Source organism: Oncorhynchus mykiss, chromosome 15, assembly GCF_013265735.2.
Source record: "Oncorhynchus mykiss isolate Arlee chromosome 15, USDA_OmykA_1.1, whole genome shotgun sequence".
Lineage (NCBI taxonomy): Eukaryota > Metazoa > Chordata > Actinopteri > Salmoniformes > Salmonidae > Oncorhynchus > Oncorhynchus mykiss.
The window spans coordinates 78,123,017-78,148,928 of record NC_048579.1 but is presented as its reverse complement, the minus strand read 5'-3'; the positions used below and the strand labels follow the sequence as shown (position 1 = coordinate 78,148,928).

General features: G+C 41.7%; 1 protein-coding gene across 1 annotated transcript; it reads right to left on the bottom strand.

Moving 5' to 3' along the window:
• Nucleotides 1-97: 97 nt before the first annotated feature.
• Nucleotides 98-25,847, bottom strand: il17r (interleukin-17 receptor). The gene is given in 14 exon segments (NM_001124413.1): nt 98-1,097; nt 1,219-1,810; nt 11,949-12,278; nt 13,126-13,367; nt 14,534-14,668; nt 14,941-15,007; nt 15,152-15,226; nt 18,545-18,699; nt 20,569-20,616; nt 20,754-20,880; nt 20,970-21,091; nt 23,178-23,324; nt 24,578-24,602; nt 25,482-25,847. Coding segments are annotated over 14 exon segments (2,877 nt in total). The 5' UTR covers nt 25,581-25,847; the 3' UTR covers nt 98-384.
• Between the last annotated feature and the right edge of the window lie 65 nt (nt 25,848-25,912).

Here is a 25,912-nt window from a genome sequence, read left to right as displayed (position 1 = left end):
AAGTGGGACACAATCATGAAGTGGAACGACATTTATTGGATATTTCAAACTTTTTTAACAAATCAAAAACTGAAAAATTGGGCGTGCAAAATTATTCTATGGACATGATCACGTTTTATTGTCCCTGTACCAACCAGATAAGGAAGTGATGTCAGAACTAAATATATGGATTATGCTGTACAAACCCATTGGCTGATTCATTGACTCCAGGTTTGTTCATCATTTCAAATCAGGAAATCAGGAAAACTTTTATAGACAATAGTGTTATAACAACATGAAAAGACGATGCTGAACAACTAAAGTGTTTATGATCCAGAGTATATATGATTAACATCCGTTTTCTAGAACGTTCTCTCCGCGTTTTTATTGCAGAAGCCAGAGTATTTAATTGTTTAGGTAGAGAGCCTGTTGTAGCCTGGCCAGTGCCACCAGTGGACTGTCGCTGTCCTCTCCTACAGGGTAGTGGACAGAAGAGTCCTGCTGGAAGGAGCTCCTGGAGATATAGCCCAGGTCTGACCCACTGACGGGTCTCTTCTCCTGGGCAGCAGGCTTCATCACCTCCCCACCCTCCTCCATCTCTACCGGCTGGGAGTGGGTTATCTCTGGCAGGGGAAGGAGGTACGGAATCTGACTATCCATCGGTACAGGTGGGGTAACCTGGATGGAGCTGAAGGACAGTCGTGATTGGCCCATCTCTCCACGCGGTTGTGATAGGTAGCCGTTCTCCGTGGACACAGAGGTGATTTCTGGGATAGCACTGAGACCACAGAGTGACAGCTGGAGAGACATGAGTTGTTCCAGGGTGTCAACAGAGGGTTGACAAGAAGGACTGTATGCCTCCTCCTCTTCCTCGTTCTCTAGAGGGCAACGGTCTGCTGTTCCCCACCTCTCCTGTAGGCGGAGACAGTTCTCTCTGGCCAAGGGTGGCTCACTCGGGAGAAGATCTGACAACCCACAGGGTTGACTCTCCAGGGCATTGGGGTGCAGATCAGAGATAAGTACCCCGGGTGGGGCCTCAACGACTGGGTATGATGGGTACACCTGGTGGCTGTCGGAGCTGACCCCTGGAAGAAGCTCCAGCACACACGTCCCATGACCTGGAAGGAGAAGACTTTATTAATACGTATCAGACAGACATTTCTTCTGTTGTACCAAACCCCTTTAGCCTGGGCACCAGTCTGTTTGTGCTATCATTCCACTCCCCACTGATAACCTTACCTTCCAGTTTCACTTCAGGAGTCGAGACCTGGACTCCCAGGCTGTTTTCATTGATCTCTACATCATAGTTGGAGATTGGAGGCCCCTTCCTGTATTCTGGAACACACTCTAGAACAGGAGGCCCCTTCCTGTATTCTGGAACAAACTCCAAAACAGGAGGCTCCTTCCTGTATTCTGGAACAAACTCTAGAACAGGTGGCCCCTTCCTGTACTCTGGAACAAACTCTAGAACAGGTGGCCCATTCCTGTATTCTGGAACAAACTCTAGAACAGGTGGCCCATTCCTGAACTCTGGAACAAACTCTAGAACAGGTGGCCCCTTCCTGTACTCTGGAACAAACTCTAGAACAGGTGGCCCATTCCTGTATTCTGGAACAAACTCTAGAACAGGCGCGACCGGCTTTTCCAGTAGAGCGTCATACTCTGTTACTGCGAACACTTCCTCCTCTGCGTTGATGTCAACACACTCCTGTTCAAACCAGTCTGGGTTCTCTAACTGGAACGCCTGGAAGGCTTCGATGGCGTCTCGCAGATCCCTCCCCGGTGGACATTTGAAGTACTCTTCCACTCCGATCCCCTCGATGTGGCTGACCTGATTTGAATTAAATCATTCATTTTATTTGACACGTTCAAAATATACTGAACGAAAAAATATATAAACGCAACAACTTTGAAGATTTTACTGAGTTACAGTTCATATCAGGAAATCAGTCAATGGAAATAAATTCCTTAGGCCTAAATCTGTGGATTTAACATGACTGGGCAGGGGCGCAGCCGTGGGTGGGGGGCATAGGCCCACCCACTTGGCAGCCAGGCCCACCCACTAAGGAGCCAGGCCCAGTTAATCAGAATGTGTTTTTTCCCTACAAAAGGGCTTTATTACAGACAGAAATATTCCTCAGCACATTTTTAAAGGGGCCCTTTTATTGTCCCCAGAACAAGGTGCACCTGTGTAATGATCATGCTGTTTAATCAGCTTCTTGATATGCCACACCTGTCAGATGGATGGATTATCTTGGCAAAAGAGAATATGCTCACTAACAGGGATGTAAAACACATTTGTGAACAACATTTGAGAAAAAAATATATATATATTGGTGTAGTACATAAAGAGTTTCCTCAGCCATGAGAGTACTGGTACACTAACTAACTAACTAACTAACTAACTAACTAACTAACTAACTAACTAACTAACTAGCTAGCTAGCTAGCTAGCTCGCTCGCACACACACACACACACACACACACACACACACACACACACACACACACACACACACACACACACACACACACACACACACACACACACACACACACACACACACACACACCACACACACACACACACACACACACACACACCAAAAGTTATTTTGTTGGCATTTAAATACGTCCCCATTACCAGTAAAACATCATCAAAACCTGTTTCTTTCACTTACTGTGCTGTTTTGCTGTTTCGCTGTTCATTAGTTCCGTCGTTTCATTCTCAACCAGGATTTCTATGGAATGCTGTTTGGGTCTTTGCTTGTCAAAAAAGATAAATATACACTATTTGACCAATAAGGATCTGAATATGACGCGCGTCACTTAATAATTTAACGCATTCATTCATTATTTTTTTAACGTAGTTATGACACATTGATTACACGATCACTCGTATTTCATGTGTCACAACGATTCATCGATACGTACAGTTTGCCATGACGCTGGTAAAGTTGTCTCACGCACCTTCAGTGCTGGTTAAAAAGCTAGCTAGCTCATCATGGATGCAAAACGACATCTGTTCCAGTAGCTATCGTTAGCTAGCTACATATATAGCTACAGTTGAAGTCAGAAGTTTACATACACTCAGGTTGGAGTCGTTAAAACTAGTTTTTCATACACTGAGGTTGGAGTCATTAAAACTAGTTTACATCCACTGAGGTTGGAGTCATTAAAACTAGTTTACATACACTTAGGATGGAGTCGTTAAAACTAGTTTTTCATACACTGAGGTTGGAGTCATTAAAACTAGTTTACATCCACTGAGGTTGGAGTCATTAAAACTAGTTTACATACACTTAGGATGGAGTCGTTAAAACTAGTTTTTCATACACTGAGGTTGGAGTCATTAAAACTAGTTTACATCCACTGAGGTTGGAGTCATTAAAACTAGTTTACATCCACTGAGGTTGGAGTCATTAAAACTAGTTTACATCCACTGAGGTTGGAGTCATTAAAACTAGTTTACATCCACTGAGGTTGGAGTCATTAAAACTAGTTTACATCCACTGAGGTTGGAGTCATTAAAACTAGTTTACATCCACTGAGGTTGGAGTCATTAAAACTAGTTTACACACACGGAGGTTGGAGTCATTAAAACTAGTTTACATCCACTGAGGTTGGAGTCATTAAAACTAGTTTACATCCACTGAGGTTGGAGTCATTAAAACTAGTTTACACACACTGAGGTTGGAGTCATTAAAACTAGTTTACATACACTTAGGTTGGAGTCATTAAAACTAGTTTACATCCACTGAGGTTGGAGTCATTAAAACTAGTTTACATCCACTGAGGTTGGAGTCATTAAAACTAGTTTACATCCACTGAGGTTGGAGTCATTAAAACTAGTTTACATCCACTGAGGTTGGAGTCATTAAAACTAGTTTACATCCACTGAGGTTGGAGTCATTAAAACTAGTTTACATCCACTGAGGTTGGAGTCATTAAAACTAGTTTACATCCACTGAGGTTGGAGTCATTAAAACTAGTTTACACACACGGAGGTTGGAGTCATTAAAACTAGTTTACATCCACTGAGGTTGGAGTCATTAAAACTAGTTTACATCCACTGAGGTTGGAGTCATTAAAACTAGTTTACACACACTGAGGTTGGAGTCATTAAAACTAGTTTACATACACTTAGGTTGGAGTCATTAAAACTAGTTTACATACACTGAGGTTGGAGTCATTAAAACTAGTTTACATACACTTAGGTTGGAGTCATTAAAACTAGTTTATATCCACTTAGGTTGGAGTCATTAAAACTAGTTTACATACACTGAGGTTGGAGTCATTAAAACTAGTTTACATCCACTGAGGTTGGAGTCATTAAAACTAGTTTACACACACTTAGGTTGGAGTCATTAAAACTAGTTTACATACACTGAGGTTGGAGTCATTAAAACTAGTTTACATCCACTGAGGTTGGAGTCATTAAAACTAGTTTACATCCACTGAGGTTGGAGTCATTAAAACTAGTTTACATCCACTGAGGTTGGAGTCATTAAAACTAGTTTACATACACTTAGGTTGGAGTCATTAAAACTAGTTTACATACACTCAGGTTGGAGTCGTTAAAACTAGTTTTTCATACACTGAGGTTGGAGTCATTAAAACTAGTTTACATCCACTGAGGTTGGAGTCATTAAAACTAGTTTACATACACTTAGGATGGAGTCGTTAAAACTAGTTTTTCATACACTGAGGTTGGAGTCATTAAAACTAGTTTACATCCACTGAGGTTGGAGTCATTAAAACTAGTTTACATACACTTAGGATGGAGTCGTTAAAACTAGTTTTTCATACACTGAGGTTGGAGTCATTAAAACTAGTTTACATCCACTGAGGTTGGAGTCATTAAAACTAGTTTACATCCACTGAGGTTGGAGTCATTAAAACTAGTTTACATACACTGAGGTTGGAGTCATTAAAACTAGTTTACATACACTGAGGTTGGAGTCATTAAAACTAGTTTACATCCACTGAGGTTGGAGTCATTAAAACTAGTTTACACACACTGAGGTTGGAGTCATTAAAACTAGTTTACATACACTGAGGTTGGAGTCATTAAAACTAGTTTACACACACTGAGGTTGGAGTCATTAAAACTAGTTTACATCCACTGAGGTTGGAGTCATTAAAACTAGTTTACATCCACTGAGGTTGGAGTCATTAAAACTAGTTTACACACACTGAGGTTGGAGTCATTAAAACTAGTTTACATCCACTGAGGTTGGAGTCATTAAAACTAGTTTACATCCACTGAGGTTGGAGTCATTAAAACTAGTTTACACACACTGAGGTTGGAGTCATTAAAACTAGTTTACACACACACACACCACACACACACACACACACACACACACACACACACACACACACACACACCAAAAGTTATTTTGTTGGCATTTAAATACGTCCCCATTACCAGTAAAACATCATCAAAACCTGTTTCTTTCACTTACTGTGCTGTTTTGCTGTTTCGCTGTTCATTAGTTCCGTTGTTTCATTCTCAACCAGGATTTCTATGGAATGCTGTTTGGGTCTTTGCTTGTCAAAAAAGATAAATATACACTATTTGACCAATAAGGATCTGAATATGACGCGCGTCACTTAATAATTTAACGCATTCATTCATTATTTTTTTAACGTAGTTATGACACATTGATTACACGATCACTCGTATTTCATGTGTCACAACGATTCATCGATACGTACAGTTTGCCATGACGCTGGTAAAGTTGTCTCACGCACCTTCAGTGCTGGTTAAAAAGCTAGCTAGCTCATCATGGATGCAAAACGACATCTGTTCCAGTAGCTATCGTTAGCTAGCTACATATATAGCTACAGTTGAAGTCAGAAGTTTACATACACTCAGGTTGGAGTCGTTAAAACTAGTTTTTCATACACTGAGGTTGGAGTCATTAAAACTAGTTTACATCCACTGAGGTTGGAGTCATTAAAACTAGTTTACATACACTTAGGATGGAGTCGTTAAAACTAGTTTTTCATACACTGAGGTTGGAGTCATTAAAACTAGTTTACATCCACTGAGGTTGGAGTCATTAAAACTAGTTTACATACACTTAGGATGGAGTCGTTAAAACTAGTTTTTCATACACTGAGGTTGGAGTCATTAAAACTAGTTTACATCCACTGAGGTTGGAGTCATTAAAACTAGTTTACATCCACTGAGGTTGGAGTCATTAAAACTAGTTTACATCCACTGAGGTTGGAGTCATTAAAACTAGTTTACATCCACTGAGGTTGGAGTCATTAAAACTAGTTTACATCCACTGAGGTTGGAGTCATTAAAACTAGTTTACATCCACTGAGGTTGGAGTCATTAAAACTAGTTTACACACACGGAGGTTGGAGTCATTAAAACTAGTTTACATCCACTGAGGTTGGAGTCATTAAAACTAGTTTACATCCACTGAGGTTGGAGTCATTAAAACTAGTTTACACACACTGAGGTTGGAGTCATTAAAACTAGTTTACATACACTTAGGTTGGAGTCATTAAAACTAGTTTACATACACTGAGGTTGGAGTCATTAAAACTAGTTTACATACACTTAGGTTGGAGTCATTAAAACTAGTTTATATCCACTTAGGTTGGAGTCATTAAAACTAGTTTACATACACTGAGGTTGGAGTCATTAAAACTAGTTTACATCCACTGAGGTTGGAGTCATTAAAACTAGTTTACATCCACTGAGGTTGGAGTCATTAAAACTAGTTTACATCCACTGAGGTTGGAGTCATTAAAACTAGTTTACATCCACTGAGGTTGGAGTCATTAAAACTAGTTTACATCCACTGAGGTTGGAGTCATTAAAACTAGTTTACATCCACTGAGGTTGGAGTCATTAAAACTAGTTTACATCCACTGAGGTTGGAGTCATTAAAACTAGTTTACACACACGGAGGTTGGAGTCATTAAAACTAGTTTACATCCACTGAGGTTGGAGTCATTAAAACTAGTTTACATCCACTGAGGTTGGAGTCATTAAAACTAGTTTACACACACTGAGGTTGGAGTCATTAAAACTAGTTTACATACACTTAGGTTGGAGTCATTAAAACTAGTTTACATACACTGAGGTTGGAGTCATTAAAACTAGTTTACATACACTTAGGTTGGAGTCATTAAAACTAGTTTATATCCACTTAGGTTGGAGTCATTAAAACTAGTTTACATACACTGAGGTTGGAGTCATTAAAACTAGTTTACATCCACTGAGGTTGGAGTCATTAAAACTAGTTTACACACACTTAGGTTGGAGTCATTAAAACTAGTTTACATACACTGAGGTTGGAGTCATTAAAACTAGTTTACATCCACTGAGGTTGGAGTCATTAAAACTAGTTTACATCCACTGAGGTTGGAGTCATTAAAACTAGTTTACATCCACTGAGGTTGGAGTCATTAAAACTAGTTTACATACACTTAGGTTGGAGTCATTAAAACTAGTTTACATACACTGAGGTTGGAGTCATTAAAACTAGTTTTCATACACTTAGGTTGGAGTCATTAAAACTAGTTTATATCCACTTAGGTTGGAGTCATTAAAACTAGTTTACATACACTGAGGTTGGAGTCATTAAAACTAGTTTACATACACTGAGGTTGGAGTCATTAAAACTAGTTTACATACACTGAGGTTGGAGTCATTAAAACTAGTTTACACCCACTTAGGTTGGAGTCATTAAAACTAGTTTACATACACTGAGGTTGGAGTCATTAAAACTAGTTTACATACACTGAGGTTGGAGTCATTAAAACTAGTTTACATACACTGAGGTTGGAGTCATTAAAACTAGTTTACATACACTGAGGTTGGAGTCATTAAAACTAGTTTACATACACTGAGGTTGGAGTCATTAAAACTAGTTTACATACACTGAGGTTGGAGTCATTAAAACTAGTTTACATACACTGAGGTTGGAGTCATTAAAACTAGTTTACATCCACTGAGGTTGGAGTCATTAAAACTAGTTTACACACACTGAGGTTGGAGTCATTAAAACTAGTTTACATCCACTGAGGTTGGAGTCATTAAAACTAGTTTACATCCACTGAGGTTGGAGTCATTAAAACTAGTTTACACACACGGAGGTTGGAGTCATTAAAACTAGTTTACATCCACTGAGGTTGGAGTCATTAAAACTAGTTTACATCCACTGAGGTTGGAGTCATTAAAACTAGTTTACACACACTGAGGTTGGAGTCATTAAAACTAGTTTACATACACTTAGGTTGGAGTCATTAAAACTAGTTTACATACACTGAGGTTGGAGTCATTAAAACTAGTTTACATACACTTAGGTTGGAGTCATTAAAACTAGTTTATATCCACTTAGGTTGGAGTCATTAAAACTAGTTTACATACACTGAGGTTGGAGTCATTAAAACTAGTTTACATCCACTGAGGTTGGAGTCATTAAAACTAGTTTACACACACTTAGGTTGGAGTCATTAAAACTAGTTTACATACACTGAGGTTGGAGTCATTAAAACTAGTTTACATCCACTGAGGTTGGAGTCATTAAAACTAGTTTACATCCACTGAGGTTGGAGTCATTAAAACTAGTTTACATCCACTGAGGTTGGAGTCATTAAAACTAGTTTACATACACTTAGGTTGGAGTCATTAAAACTAGTTTACATACACTGAGGTTGGAGTCATTAAAACTAGTTTTCATACACTTAGGTTGGAGTCATTAAAACTAGTTTATATCCACTTAGGTTGGAGTCATTAAAACTAGTTTACATACACTGAGGTTGGAGTCATTAAAACTAGTTTACATACACTGAGGTTGGAGTCATTAAAACTAGTTTACATACACTGAGGTTGGAGTCATTAAAACTAGTTTACACCCACTTAGGTTGGAGTCATTAAAACTAGTTTACATACACTGAGGTTGGAGTCATTAAAACTAGTTTACATACACTGAGGTTGGAGTCATTAAAACTAGTTTACATACACTGAGGTTGGAGTCATTAAAACTAGTTTACATACACTGAGGTTGGAGTCATTAAAACTAGTTTACATACACTGAGGTTGGAGTCATTAAAACTAGTTTACATACACTGAGGTTGGAGTCATTAAAACTAGTTTACATCCACTGAGGTTGGAGTCATTAAAACTAGTTTACACACACTGAGGTTGGAGTCATTAAAACTAGTTTACATACACTGAGGTTGGAGTCATTAAAACTAGTTTACACACACTGAGGTTGGAGTCATTAAAACTAGTTTACATCCACTGAGGTTGGAGTCATTAAAACTAGTTTACATCCACTGAGGTTGGAGTCATTAAAACTAGTTTACACACACTGAGGTTGGAGTCATTAAAACTAGTTTACATCCACTGAGGTTGGAGTCATTAAAACTAGTTTACATCCACTGAGGTTGGAGTCATTAAAACTAGTTTACACACACTGAGGTTGGAGTCATTAAAACTAGTTTACATACACTTAGGTTGGAGTCATTAAAACTCGTTTTTCAACCACTCCACACATTTCTTGTTAACAAACTATAGTTTTGGCAAGTCGGTTAGGACATCTACTTTGTGCATGACACAAGTCATTTTTCCAACAATTGTTTGCAGACAGATTATTTCACTTATAATTCTCTGTATCACAATTCCATTGGGTTAGAAGTTTACATTCACTAAGTTGACTGTGCCTTTAAACAGCTTGGACAATTCCAGAACATTATGTCATGGCTTTAGAAGCTTCTGATAGGCTGATTGACATCATTTGAGTCAATTGGAGGTGTACATGTGGATGTATTCCAAGACCTACCTTCAAACTCAGTGCCTCTTTGCTTGACAATCAAAAGAAATCAGCCAAGACTTCAGAATTGTTTTTTTAGACCTCCACAAGTCTGGTTCATCCTTGGGAGCAATTTCTAAACCCCCTGAAAGTACCACGTTCATCTGTACAAATAATAATACACAAGTACAAACACCATGGGACCACGCAGCCGTCATACCGCTCAGGAAGGAGACGCGTTCTGTCTCCTAGAGATTAACGTATTTTGGTGCGAAAGGTGCAAATCAATCCCAGAACAACAGCAAAGGACCTTATGAAGATGCTGGAGGAAACATGTACAAAAGTATCTATATCCACAGTCAAACCAGTCATATATCGACATAACCTGAAAGGCTGCTCTGCAAGGAAGAAGCCACTGCTCCAAAACCGCCATAAAAAATGACCATCGTTATGTTTGGAGGAAAAAGGGGGAGGCTTGCAAGCCGAAGAACACCATCCCAACCGTGAAGCACAGGGGTGGCAGCATCATGTTGTAGGGGTGCTTTGCTGCAGGATGGACTGGTGCACTTCACAAAATAGATGGCATCATGAGGAAGAAAATGATGTGGATATATTAAAACAACATCTCAAGACATCAGTCAGGAAGTTAAAGCTTGGTCGCAAATGGGTCTTCCAAATGGACAATGACCCCAAGCATACTTCCAAAGTTGTGGCAAAATGGCTTAAGGACAACAAAGTCAAGGCATTGGAGTGGCCATCACAAAGCCCTGACCTCAATCCCATAGAACATTTTTGGGCAGGATGTCATCTGAGGAGGACATTGGGAAAAAATATCTTGGGTACCGAGTAGACTGATACCCCATTTCATTGCTTCACATTCCAGCCTTGTTTAACACGGTCTAAATATGCCATGACTCCACCAATTGTAACCTTCTGCCTCACTTTCAAAAGGTACTTTTATTTTGAAGGCAAACCGCAAATTCCACTATTGTGCCTAATCCTTATTGTGGCTAGCTTCACAACACATAACCAGGTCCGGTCGAGCCTCATTAGCCAGATGAGGCTAGCTGGCTGCTTATAACATTAGCTTTGGGCAACAGGGTTAAGTAGCTGGCTAGCTATTTATTTTCATGAACTTAAGTTCAATTTCAATAGTCGAACAACCAAGTGGAAACCTAGCTAATACTTACTCACAAGGATCCCTAAATCATTGCTTAGAATAATGAAAATGGCTGCAGGTTCTACTGGTCATTGTTTTCAGGCTGGTTGTATTGGGGCTAGCTAGATACCAAGCTAAAGCTAACTAGGTACCAAGCTAAAGCTAGCTAGATACCAAGCTAAATCTAACTAGATACCAAGCTAAAGCTAACTAGATACCAAGCTAAAGCTAGCTAGATACCAAGCTAAAGATAACTAGATACCAAGCTAAAGCTAACTAGATACCAAGCTAAAGCTAGCTAGATACCAAGCTACTGCTACTGGTGCTACTGTATCTTTTTTGACACTCAAAGACCCAAACGGCGTTCCATAGTATGTTGTGAAGCTAATAGCAGTGACGCTATTACTACTGTGTAGTGTGTACCGGTGCTCGACCAGTGCTACTGATAGTCATGGTGGCGCTTGGCTTGAACGTGCAAATTCAGAACACACAACATTCTATAATAGAACTATAACATTCTATAATAGAACTATAACATTCTATAATAGAACTATAACATTCTATAATAGAACTATAGCATTCTATAATAGAACTATAACATTCTATAATAGAACTGCGTTATTTAACGTGGCTATTTTGACGGGTATCTTTTTTTTTGACAGGCGAAAGACCCAAACTCTTTCAAATGACTGCTGGACTTGTTGACGGCTCGATCCACACAGGAGACATTGTGGGCGAGGTTAGAGATGCTGTGTTGCACGTGTAGCGTAACATTTTACGTGGCGTCATTACGTCATGTAGGTACGCACGCCAGCTATGACATCCGGTTGTTAACATCAACGTTCAACTAGACATCGGGCCGATACAGATGTCGTCATTTTTTAGCTAATATCGTCCGAGTCCGATGTGTTCACCGATATATTGTGCATCCCCCAACTATTACCTTTAGAAAGCTAGGACCATACACTAGGGTACAGAACAACAGACCAGGCAGGAAGCATAGGGAGATCCCATCAACAAACTGACCTGTCCCGGTGCGTACTTCTCCTGGTCCAGGATCCTGAAGCAGAGCTCCTCAAAGTGCTTCATCAGCTTGTACTTCACAGCGATGTCGAAGACAGACGGCACGTCACGCTCGCTGCCGACCTCGTCAAAGTAGGCCACCATGTACTTCCCTAGCGCGGCGGCCTGCTGCATGTCGGGCAGGAAGAGGTTGAGGGCCGGCGTCAGCATGTCGTCGATGGGCGACCGGAGGTCCTCTCTTAACGTCACACGACTCTGGCCACACATCGCCCTCCACTTGGCCTGGACGCCACGAGAACAGAGGACCAGGATCTTGTCTGATGATTTGTTGACCTGTAGGAGAGAAGCAGAGAGAGGGGGAGGAGAGAAGAGAAGAGAAGAGAAGAGAGGGGGAGGAGAGAAGAGGAGAGAGGGGGAGGAGAGGACAAGAGAGGAGAGGAGGGAAGAGAAGAGGAGAGAGGGGGAGGAGAGGAGAGGAGGGAAGAGAAGAGGAGAGCGGGAGAGGAGAGGAGGGAAGAGAAGAGGAGAGAGGGAGAGGAGAGAAGTAAAGGGGGAGGAGAGAAGAGAAGAGGAGAGAGGGGGAGGAGAGGACAAGAGAGGAGAGGAGGGAAGAGAAGAGGAGAGAGGGGGAGGAGAGAAGAGGAGAGAGGGAGAGGAGAGAAGAGGAGAGAGGGAGAGGAGAGAAGAGAAGAGGAGAGAGGGGGAGGAGAGGAGAGAATAAGAGGAGAGGAGAGAGGGGGAGGAGAGGAGAGAATAAGAGGAGAGGAGAGGAGAGAGGGGGAGGAGAGGAGAGAATAAGAGGAGAGGAGAGAGGGGGAGAAGACAATAAAAGAAAAAAGAGAAGAGAAGAAAGGAGAAGAAGAAAAGAGGGGGAGAGAAGAGGAGAAAATAAAAGAAGAGAAGAGAGGGGAGGGGAGAGGAGAGACAGATTTATCAATCTATCCATCTGTGGAAACAGATTTCTTTCCTTGCTAAAGGGAACAACGTTACAGGGTCTGAAACCAACAACACTTTTACTTCCTAACCATCTAGTCCTCTTCTCTACTGGGCCTGTATGTATAAAGCGTTTCAGAGTAGGACAACTGATCTAGGAGCAGTTTAGCCTTTTAGATTATATTGATGGATATTACATGAACAAGGGACACCTGATCCTAGATCAGCACTCCTGGTGTCTACCCGCCTGTTGTCTCTGCCACTCCAGCCAGGGTAGTCTCCCCACAGTGCCCAGCCAGGTTGTGTCTAGAAGGTCCAACACAACCTCAGTTCCACACTTGGCCTGGAGGAAGGCACAGAGCTTCAGGACTATCTTCCTGTAGAGAGGATGGTCCTGAGAGTAGATCACCAACACCTTGGGAGGAACCCTGGGGAGATGAGGAGTCTGGACCTCTGGCTCTACAGCTGGGGGATAGGGGCCTGGTGGGACTGAAGGAGAGACAGAGAGGGAAGGAGGGGAGGGAAAGAGAGAGATAGAGGGAAGGGAGGGAGAGAGAGAGAGAGAGAGAGAAGGGAGGGAGAGGAGGAGAAAGAGCGATAAAGAGAATAATGAGAAAATGAAAAAAAGAGAACAAGAAGATAGCAATAAAAGTATCAACTAGAAAGATGAAACTATGAAACAGGAAGTCAGATGGATGCTCCTCCTCTCCTCCCACGGACCATTTAGTCCCAAAATCCATCCTCATTTCTTAACCATCCTATTCTGCTGATGTCTTAATTAATGTCATGCATTTAGTTATGGCTACACGACCCTGCAGTAATGAAGCATGTTATATACATATTATAAACGCCTTCATTTCTGAACAGCCAAAGGAAGTCAAATAGAGACTGGTCAAAATAACTTGTTTGTCACTAAGGAGCACCGAATAACCGATTTCCAATACATTTTGAGTGAGAGATAATAAGTGAGAGATATTAAGTGAGAGATCATAAGTGAGAGATAATAAGTGAGAGATCATAAGTGAGAGATAATAAGTGAGCGATAATGAGTGAGAGATAATAAGTGAGAGATAATAAGTGAGCGATAATGAGTGAGCGATAATGAGTGAGCGATAATGAGTGAGAGATAATGAGTGAGAGATAATGAGTGAGAGATAATGAGTGAGAGATAATGAGTGAGCGATAATGAGTGAGCGATAATGAGTGAGAGATAATAAGTGAGAGATAATAAGTGAGAGATATTAAGTGAGCGATAATAAGTGAGCGATAATAAGTGAGCGATATTAAGTGAGAGATATTAAGGGAGAGATAATAAGTGAGCGATAATAAGTGAGAGATAATAAGTGAGCGATAATAAGTGAGAGATAATAAGTGAGAGATATTAAGTGAGAGATATTAAGTGAGCGATATTAAGTGAGAGATATTAAGGGAGAGATAATAAGTGAGCGATAATAAGTGAGAGATAATAAGTGAGCGATAATAAGTGAGCGATAATAAGTGAGCGATAATAAGTGAGAGATAATAAGTGAGAGATAATAAGTGAGCGATAATAAGTGAGCGATAATAAGTGAGCGATAATAAGTGAGCGATAATAAGTGAGAGATAATAAGTGAGAGATAATAAGTGAGAGATAATGGCATCTCTCCTCAACTCACCTTTCTTTCTCCGTGTCCGTAGCTGACAGACGAGACAACAGACCATTCCACCGACCAGCAGCACCACCGCGGCTGCTATGGCTGTGTAGACTTTAGGAGATGAAGAATCTCCCTTTAACACAGTTGGAGAGGTCTCTGAAATCACATCAGTATGTTGTTAGTGGAGAATCTCCTGTTAACACAGTTGGAGAGGTCTCTGAAATCACATCAGTATGTTGTTAGTGGAGAATCTCCTGTTAACACAGTTGGAGAGGTCTCTGAAATCACATCAGTATGTTGTTAGTGGAGAATCTCCCGTTAACACAGTTGGAGAGGTCTCTGAAATCACATCAGTATGTTGTTAGTGGAGAACATGAAATCTATCCTATTTTTACCATGTAATATAATAGACTTGTTGATGAACCTACCACATATGTTAAACGTTTTCCTTCTTCGTACACAGTCGTTGTTGCAACGGCTAAAAAACGGATGGATCTAGTAGGACGAAAACAAAGCTTTTACTAGGCCACTATCAGGTACACACAACAGGTCAACAACATAAACGTGTAGCGTTGCTGAACGCTGCCGAGCAAATTTGACGGAAACAAGTAGGTTGTAAAGTTGTAAAGGAGGACTTACCTCCACATCAAAATAGCAACAGGTCTGGGGCCAGTTCTCCAGGTCAAACACTACAGTCAGCCATGTCTGATTGGTCTTAAAGGGAAAACACAAGATACTGTCACGCCCTGACCATAGTTTGCTTTGTATGTTTCTATGTTTTGTTTGGTCAGGGTGTGATCTGAGTGGGCATTCTATGTTGTGTGTCTAGTTTGTCTGTTTCTGTATTTGGGCCTGATATGGTTCTCAATCAGAGGCAGGTGTTCGTCATTGTCTCTGATTGGGAACCATATTTAAGTAGCCTGTTTGGTGTTGGGGATTGTGGGTGATTGTTCCTGTCTTTGTGTTTGTTGCACCAGACAGGACTGTTTTGGTTTTTTTGGTCACCTTTCTTGTTTTGTAGATTGTTCTATTTTCATCTTTATTAAAGTACAAAAATAATACAATAATACAAAAATGTACAAAAATAACCACGCTGCATTTTGGTCCGCCTCTCCTTCACTAGAAGAATCCCGTGACAGATATGAACTTCCTTATCTACTTGATCTCTACATCATAGACGTGACGCAGGTACAGTCCCTTCAGAAAGTGTTCAGACCCCTTCCCTACTTTCCACATTTTGTTATGTTACAGCCTTGTTCTAAAATGGATTGAATCATTTGTCCCTCAGTCTAAACACAATACCTCAATAATGACATCACAACACCCCATAATGACATCACAATACCCCATAATGACATCACAATACCCCATAATGACATCACAATACCCCATAATGACATCACAATACCCCATAATGACATCACAATACCCCATAATGACATCACAATAACCCATAATGACAAAGCAAAAACATGGTTTTATGAATTTTGGCAAATGTATTACAAATAAAAAACAGAAATACTTTATTTATATAAGTATTCAGACCCTTTACTATGAAACTGTAAATTGAGTTCAGGTGCATCCTGTTTCCATTGATCATCCTTGAGATGTTTCTACAACTTTATTGGAGTCCACTTGTGGTAAATTCAATTGATTGGACATATATTTGGAAAGGCACACGCCTGTCTATATAAGGTTCCACTGCTGACAGTGCATGTCAGAACAAAAACCAAGCCATGAGGTCCCAAGAACAGTGGCATCCATCATTCTTAAATCAAAGAAGTTTGGAACCACCAAGACTCTTCCTAGTGCTGGCCGCCCGGCCAAACTGAGCAATCGGGGGAGAAGGGCCTTGGTCAGGATCAAGAACCTGATGTTCACTCTGAAGGAGCTGCTGAGTTCCTCTGTAGAGATGGGAGAACCTTCCAGAAGGACACCCATCTCTGCAGCATTCCACCAATCAGGCCATTATGGTAGAGTAGCCAGACGGAAGCCACTCCTCAATAAAAGGCACATGACAGCCAGCTTGGTCTAACAGTCTCTCAGACCATAAGAATCAAGATTCTCCGGTCTGATGAAACCTGACACCATCCCTACAGTGAAGCATGGTGGTGGCAGCATCATGCTGTGGGAATGCTTTTCAGCGGCAGGGACTGGGAGACTAGTCAGGATCGAGGGAAAGATGAACGGAGCAAAGTACAGAGAGATCCTTGATGAAAACCTGCTCCAGAGCGCTCAGGATCTCAGACTGGGGGGAAGGTTCACCTTCCAACAGGACAATGACCCTAAGCACACAGCCAAGACAACACAGGAGTGGCTTTGGGACAAGTCTCTGAATGTCCTTGAGTGGACCAACCAGAGCTTAGACTTGAACCCGATCGAACATCTCTGGAGAGACCTGATAATAGCTGTGCAGCGATGCTCCCCATCTAACTTGACAGAGCTTGAGAGGATCTGCAGAGAAGAATGGTAGAAACTCCCCAAATACAGGATTGCCAAGCTTGTAGCGTCATACCCAAGAAGACTCGAGGCTGTCATCGCTAGCAAAGATGCTTCAACAAAATACTGAATACTTATGTAAATGTGATATTTCCAGGCTTTTTTTTTTTTATACAATTTCTAAAAAACTGTTTTTGCTTTTTCATTATGGCGTATTGTGATGTCATTATGGGGTATTGTGATGTCATTATGGCGTATTGTGATGTCATTATGGGGTATTGTGATGTCATTATGGAGTATTGTGATGTCATTATGGGGTATTGTGATGTCATTATGGCGTATTGTGATGTCATTATGGGATATTGTGATGTCATTATGGGGTATTGTGATGTCATTATGGCGTATTGTGATGTCATTATGGGGTATTGTGATGTCATTATGGGATATTGTGATGTCATTATGGGGTATTGTGATGTCATTATGGCGTATTGTGATGTCATTATTTATTTATTTTTTTATTTATTTTACCTTTATTTAACCAGGCAAGTCAGTTAAGAACAAATTCTTATTTTCAATGACGGCCTGGGAACAGTGGGTTAACTGCCTGTTCAGGGGCAGAACGACAGATTTGTACCTTGTCAGCTCGGGGGTTTGAACTCGCAACCTTCCGCAACCTTCCGGTTACTAGTCCAACACTCTAACCACTAGGCTACCCTGCCGCCCCGATGGGGTATTGTGATGTCATTATGGCGTATTGTGATGTCATTATGGGGTATTGTGATGTCATTATGGCGTATTGTGATGTCATTATGGGGTATTGTGTGTAGATTGATGAGTAAAAAAAACAATGTAATCCATTTTAGAATAAGGCTGTAACGTAACAAAATGTGTAAAAAAGTCCAGCAGTCTGAATGCTTTCCGAATGCTCTGTATGTGTGAAGAAGATTAGAATCAGGGGCAGAACCACAGCGATGAAGTGTGACACAGGATGTGCAGTGTCTCGCTTTGAAAACCTAAATGTTCTAGGTCAAACCATTGGAAGGGAAAACAACACGTCTCCTGTAGCGATGTCATTTGACGTGGTGTAGCGAGCTACAGACACAATTCTGCTGATGATGCAGTTCTTTACACAATGAGAAGGATGTCAACAACAAAAAACGAATAGAGCAGCCTATTCCCTATATAGTGCACTACTTTTGACCAGAAGCCTATTAGTAGTTCACTTGATAGGGAGTAGGGCGTCATTTGGGACACACCTTTAGTTGATTTAGTTTGTATTGAACTAGGCATGTCAGTTAAGAACAAATTGTTATTGTACAATGACGGCCTACCCCGGACAAACCCTCCCCTAAACCGGACGACACTGGGCCAATTGTGCGCCGCCCTACGGGACTCCCGATCAACGACCAGTTGTGATACAGCCCGGGATCGAACCATGGTCTATAGTGACGCCTCTAGCACTGAGATGTAGTGCCTTAGACCGCTGCAACACTCGGGAGGACTAATTAGTTAAAGGGAACCTACATATATCTATTGACTTCATAAGATATTCATAAGGCATTCATAAGCCATTCATAACATTAATAACCATACCATGTCTGTGTCCTGCCATTGTCTGTTGCTGGAGCACAGTAGTGAGACTCTGTAGTTGTGTGAGTGCTGATCTGTACTGAACCCAACAGTGAGCGTGGTTCTGTCTTGTGGTCCAGTAGACCGCTCCAGCGTAGTGTTAGGTCTCCACAGACTCCCTTCACACAGCAACAAAGGAACCATGTCAGCACTGAGTAGCAGCATCCTGGAATGTTCTACTTCTGGAATGATCTACTACTGGAATGTTCTACTACTGGAATGTTCTACTACTGGAATGTTCTACTTCTGGAATGATCTACTACTGGAATGTTCTACTACTGGAATGTTCTACTACTGGAATGTTCTACTACTAGAATGTTCTACTACTGGAATGTTCTACTACTGGAACGTTCTACTACTGGAACGTTCTACTACTGGAACGTTCTACTACTGGAACATTCTACTACTGGAACATTCTACTACTGGAACATTCTACTACTGGAACGTTCTACTACTGGAACGTTCTACTACTGGAATGTTCTACTACTGGAACGTTCTACTACTGGAACATTCTACTACTGGAACATTCTACTACTGGAACATTCTACTACTGGAACGTTCTACTACTGGAACGTTCTACTACTGGAACATTCTACTACTGGAATGTTCTACTACTGGAACGTTCTACTACTGGAACATTCTACTACTGGAACATTCTACTACTGGAACATTCTACTACTGGAACGTTCTACTACTGGAACGTTCTACTACTGGAACGTTCTACTACTGGAACATTCTACTACTGGAATGTTCTACTACTTGTGTTCGGACACCTCTTATAGAATATTAGAGTTTATTATTATTGTCTATTTATTTGATTTATTTATATAAAAGTATTGAGGAGTTCCTGCAACTAAGTATAAACAGTACTGGCACCCAAAATGAGGACTGGCACCTGTTTCAGTCCAAGTCAATAACTGGTCATAATACACTATGCACATTATACCTGTATGACTTGATTTTAAGATATTTATTTAACGAGATGTTAATTACAACCACTGACCACTCACCACTTCACATAATATAACAGTAATGTGATTGGTCACTCACCACTTCATATAATATAATAGTAATGTGATTGGTCACTCACCACTTCATATAATATAAACAGTAATGTGATTGGTCACTCACCACTTCATATAATATAAACAGTAATGTGATTGGTCACTCACCACTTCATATAATATAAACAGTAATGTGATTGGTCACTCACCACTTCATATAATATAAACAGTAATGTGATTGGTCACTCACCACTTCATATAATATAAACAGTAATGTGATTGGTCACTCACCACTTCATATAATATAAACAGTAATGTGATTGGTCACTCACCACTTCATATAATATAAACAGTAATGTGATTGGTCACTCACCACTTCATATAATATAACAGTAATGTGATTGGTCACTCACCACTTCATATACTATAAACAGTAATGTGATTGGTCACTCACCACTTCACATAATATAACAGTAATGTGATTGGTCACTCACCACTTCACATAATATAACAGTAATGTGATTGGTCACTCACCACTTCACATAATATAACAGTAATGTGATTGGTCACTCACCACTTCATATAATATAAACAGTAATGTGATTGGTCACTCATATAATATAAACAGTAATGTGATTGGTCACTCACCACTTCATATAATATAACAGTAATGTGATTGGTCACACACCACTTCATATAATATAACAGTAATGTGATTGGTCACTCACCACTTCATATAATATAATAGTAATGTGATTGGTCACTCATATAATATAACAGTAATGTGATTGGTCACTCACCACTTCATATAATATAACAGTAATGTGATTGGTCACTCACCACTTCATATAATATAACAGTAATGTAATTGGTCACTCATATAATATAACAGTAATGTGATTGGTCAATCACCACTTCATATAATATAACAGTAATGTGATTGGTCACTCATATAATATAACAGTAATGTGATTGGCCACTCACCGCTCTCCAAACACACCTTGCTCCTCTGAATCTTGGGATCTTTACAATCTAAGGTTAAATAACATCAGGTATTGAATGAAAAGCTGTTGATGCCAATCCGATGTGCAGTAGGAATAGACAGTAGACTACTGTACAAAGTCTCTACACTGTGTTTTACTAATCTCACCAAAATGTACGGTTCTCACCGGGCACAGTGATATGTTTATCGATGTTGTAACCAGAGTGTTTCAGGTTGGGTTTGGGGAGGTTGGAGACTGAGACAACGTATGACAGGCCGGGTTCAACCACCACTCGATCCAGGGAGAAAGACCACTGAGAGAAAATAGATAGTCTGTTTACTAGGGTGTGTCACGTAAGAATGGATATTTACCATTAAATTGATCACTTGTAATGCCGCCTACCTTTTCATATGCTGGATTACGCATGGACATCTTGTCGAAGAATTCATACCGAACACACAGATTCTGGTTTGTGGCTTCCTTCAAAACATGAAGCTCTGTTCCTTTCAGGGAACTAATGCTTCCTGATGAGAAGAAGAAGGAGGAGAAGAAGATGAAGGTGGAGAAGAAGGTGAAGGAGAAGTAGATGAAGAAGAAGGTGAAGGATAAGAAGAAGAAGAAGGTGAAGAAGAAGGTGAGGGAGAAGAAGAAGGTGAAGGAGAAGTAGATGAAGAAGAAGGTGAAGGATACGAAGAAGAAGGTGAAGGAGAAGAAGAAGGTGAAGGAGAAGAAGAAGGTGAAGGAGAAGTAGATGAAGAAGAAGGTGAAAGAGAAGAAGAAGGTGAAGGAGAAGAAGAAGGTGAAGGAGAAGAAGAAGGTGAAGGAGAAGTAGATGAAGAAGAAGGTGAAGAAGAAGGTGAAAAAGAAGGTAAAGAAGGAGGAGAAGAAGGTGAAGAAGAAGGTGAAGGATAAGAAGAAGAAGGTGAAGAAGAAGGTGAAGGAGAAGAAGAAGGTGAAGGAGAAGTAGATGAAGAAGAAGGTGAAGAAGAAGGTGAAGAAGAAGGTAAAGAAGGAGGAGAAGAATGTGAAGGAGAAGAAGGTGAAAGAGAAGAAGAAGGTGAAGGAGAAGAAGAAGGTGAAGGAGAAGTAGATGAAGAAGAAGGTGAAGAAGAAGGTGAAGAAGAAGGTAAAGAAGGAGGAGAAGAAGGTGAAGAAGAAGGTGAAGGATAAGAAGAAGAAGGTGAAGAAGAAGGTGAAGGAGAAGAAGAAGGTGAAGGAGAAGAAGAAGGTGAGGAAGAAGGTGAATAAGAAGAAGGTGAAGAATAAGAAGAAGAAGGTGAAGAATAAGAAGAAGGTGCAGGAGAAGAAGGTGAAGAAGAAGGTGAAGAATAAGAATAAGAAGGTCAAGAAGAAGGTAAAGAAGGAGGAGAAGAAGGTGAAGAAGAAGGTGAATGATAAGAAGAAGGTGAAGAAGAAGGTGAAGGTGAAGAAGAAGGTAAAGAAAGAGGAGAAGAAGAAGGTGAAGAAGAAGGTGAATGATAAGAAGAAGAAGGTGAAGGAGAGGAAGGTGAAGGAGAAGAAGGTGAAGGAGAAGAAGAAGGTGAAGAAGGTAAAGAAGGAGGAGAAGAAGAAGGTGAATGATAAGAAGAAGAAGGTGAAGGAGAGGAAGGTGAAGGAGAAGAAGGTGAAGGAGAAGAAGAAGAAGGTGAAGAAGAAGAAGAAGGTGAAGGAGAAGAAGGTGAAGGATAAGAAGGTGAAGGAGAAGAAGAAGAAGGTGAAGAAGAAGGTGAAGGAGAAGGTCGAAGGTGAAGAAGGAGAAGAAGGTAAAGAAGAAGGTGAAGAAGAAGAAGGTGAAGGATAAGAAGATGAAGCAGAAGAAGAAGAAGGAGAATGAGAAGAAGGTGAAGAAGAAGGAGAAGAAGAATGTAAAGAAGGAGGAGAAGAAGAAGGTGAAGAAGAAGAAGAAGAAGAAGGTGAAGGAGAAGAAGGTGAAGAAGGTAAAGAAGAAGGAGAAGAAGAAAGCGAAGAAGAATGTGAAGGAGAAGAAGGTGAAGGAGAAGAAGAAGAAGGCGAAGAAGGAGAAGAAGGTAAAGAAGGAGGAGAAGAAGAAGACGGTGAAGGAGAAGAAGGTGAAGAAGAAGGTGAAGGAGAAGAAGTTGAAGAAGAAGGTGAAGGAGAAGAAAGTGACGAAGAAGGCGAAGGTGAAGAACGAGAAGAAGGTAAAGAAGAAGGTGAAGCAGAAGGTGAAGGAGAAGAAGGTGAAGGAGAAGAAGGTGAAGGAGAAGAAGAAGGTGAAGAAGAAGGTGAAGGAGAAGAAGGTGAAGGATAAGAAGAAGAAGGTGAAGGAGAAGAAGAAGGAGAAGAAGAAGTTGAAGAAGGTGAAGGTAAAGAAGGAGGAGAAGAAGAAGGTGGAGAAGAAGGTGAAGAAGATAAAGAAGAAGGTGAAGAAGAAGATGAAGGAGAAGGTCAAAGGTGAAGAAGGTAAAGAAGAAGGTAAAGAAGAAGGTGAGGAAGAAGGTGAAGAAGAAACGTAAAAGTCACAAAGTGCTGATATACTTCTAGTGCTCCTCTCCACTTACAACACATGTAACAAACAGCACCCTATGGCCTAGTGAGCTTTAATAGGGAGGCAAGGTCATGTCACATTGTGATAGTGGCCAGTCAACCCACCGTCATCCTGAGCTTTCCATCGGGCCACTAAAACAGGCACCAGGTGTCCCTCCTCATCTTTTCTAGTGTCCAGCTCCACCTCTAGGTTCACTGGGCTGCTAGGAGTGTAGCGCCAAGGCTTCAACCACCCAGGATCCAGGCAGTTATCTATGGAGGGGAGGGGAGGGGAGAGAGAGAGGGGTGGAGATGGGAGGGGAGGGGAGAGGGAAGGAGAGAAGAGGATATGGGAGGGGAGTGGAGGGGGGAGAGGGGTGGAGATGGGAGGGGGGGAGAGGGGAGGGAAGGAGAGAAGAGGAGATGGGAGGGGAGGGGTGGAGATGGGAGGGGAGGAGATGGGAGGGGAGGAGATGGGAGGGGAGATGAGGGGATGGGAGGGGAGGGGAGAGGAGGGGTGGAGATGGGAGGGGAGGAGATGGGAGGGGAGGGAAGGAGAGAAGAGGAGATGGGAGGGGAGGAGATGGGAGGGGAGGGAAGGAGAGAATAGGAGATGGGAGGGGAGGGGAGGGGAGGAGATGGGAGGGGAGGAGATGGGAGGGGAGGGGGGAGAGGGGAGGAGATGGGAGGGGAGGGGGGGAGAGGGGAGGAGAGGAGAGACGAGGAGATGGGAGGGGAGGGGTGGAGATGGGAGTGGAGGGGGAGGGAGAGAAGAGGGGATGGGAGGGGAGGGGAGGGGAGGGGAGGAGAGGGGAGGGGAGGGGAGGGGAGGAGATGGGAGGGGATGGGTGTGGAGGGGGGGAGAGGGGAGGAGATGGGAGGGGAGGGGTGGAGATGGGAGTGGAGGGGGGAGAGGGGAGGGAAGGAGAGACGAGGAGATGGGAGGGGAGGGGTGGAGATGGGAGTGGAGGGGGGAGAGAAGAGGAGATGGGAGTGGAGGGGAGGGGAGGAGAGGGGAGGAGAGGGGAGGGGAGGAGATGGGAGGGGATGGGATGGGTGTGGAGGGGGGGGAGGGGAGGAGATGGGAGGGGAGGGGGGAGAGGGGAGGAGATGGGAGGGGAGGGAGGAGAGGGGAGGAGATGGGAGGGGAGGGGTGGAGATGGGAGTGGAGGGGGGAGAGGGGAGAGGGGAGGGAAGGAGAGAAGAGGAGATGGGAGGGGAGGGGGGAGAGGGGAGGAGATGGGAGGGGAGGGGGGGAGAGGGGAGGAGATGGGAGGGGAGGGGGGAGAGGGGAGGAGATGGGAGGGGAGGAGGAGAGGAGGGCATTTTAATCCAATATGTCTACTTTGAACAGAAATGTTTTCCATCTTTATTACACTTATTGATGAAGGAAGTGATCGACTATCACATCATAAAGGAATCAGGCAACTGTGATCCCAGCTGGTCTGAACACAATAACCACACAATGTAAAACACTGTGTGGACCAATAGTAACAGTCTACGGTACGTTTAGAGATACTACTCACTGATGTTGGCTTCACATCTCAAACCCTGCACAAAAAGAGGAATGCACACAGGCACATGAGCAAATGAAAACCATAGAACAAGAAACAACAACAACTTAGAATGTACGATGGGACTAATCGTATATTTCTGTTAAGTCTGGCGCAAACCTGACTTCTCTCTGTTTTAGATATATTTCCACACTATGAGGTTGGAATAATATTGTGAAATTGTGAAAATGTTGATAATGCCTGTTTAGTGTAAAGAGCTGTTTGAAAATCCTTCCTGAAATGGCTGCCCGTTTTAGCGGGATGGACTTTTGGCCTGCCAGGTGGTAAACTAGTTCATAAAAGACCACTGGAAATGTTGGCCTGCCCAGTGACATCACAAGGCTGTAAAGTGACATCACAAGGCCTGCCCAGTGACATCACAAGGCCTGCACGGTGACATCACAAGGCTGTAAATTAGATTATTATTATTTTAAACAGCTGCATTTGTCCTTTAATCGTTTTGAATGATTTACAAATAAATGTACTTGCTGAGATTAGTGGTATTTTTTGTTAATATGACAATTTCAAAGAATGATAGAATGATTAGTCGTCTCTTTTGATAAGATATTTATCTTATTATGATCAAGTAAATTAGTAGCCTGAGGCATAATTAAAGTCAGCCTGATGGACGGATTATAGATACGGCAATTACATGTTTAAATATTTTATGTAACTTTTATTTAACTAAGAAAGTCAGTTAATTAAGAACAAATTCTTATTTACAATAACGTCCTACCCCGGACAAACCCTGACGACTCTGGGACCATTGTGCGCCGCACTACGGGACTCCCAATCACCGCCGGATGTACTGACGCAATGCACTGAGAGGGTTTGACTCTTTTGCCGAATACATTTTTAAAAGTCAGTCGTCATTTACCTCTTGAGTACAGTTTAGTGTGGGCCATTCCAAAATCCGTAGACTTGATGAAGTAGAGACAAACGCCAACAACAATCCCACCGTGAGAAGTAACTTCATTTTCGTTTAGTCAAAAGCAAGTAGCTTTCCTTCTGCGAATCATTTTCACAGCTCAAAAACAACAACACATTTCCAATTGTCATTGGGAATCATAAATGTAGCGCACACGTCACGATTGAAACAAAGAAAAACTCTCTAATCTGCAAACGCGCATTTACTGTACAATACAGCAGGCTATACTAGACAGACAATACATTAGATGCCACGAAATGTCTCATGAAGGTAAATCCCCAGAACTACCCGTGAAGGAAGGTCGGTACGACGTCTAAATGGTTAACTTACTGTAACTTCCTGGTGGTTATGCAAATGAAAAGAACACCTGACCTACTGGA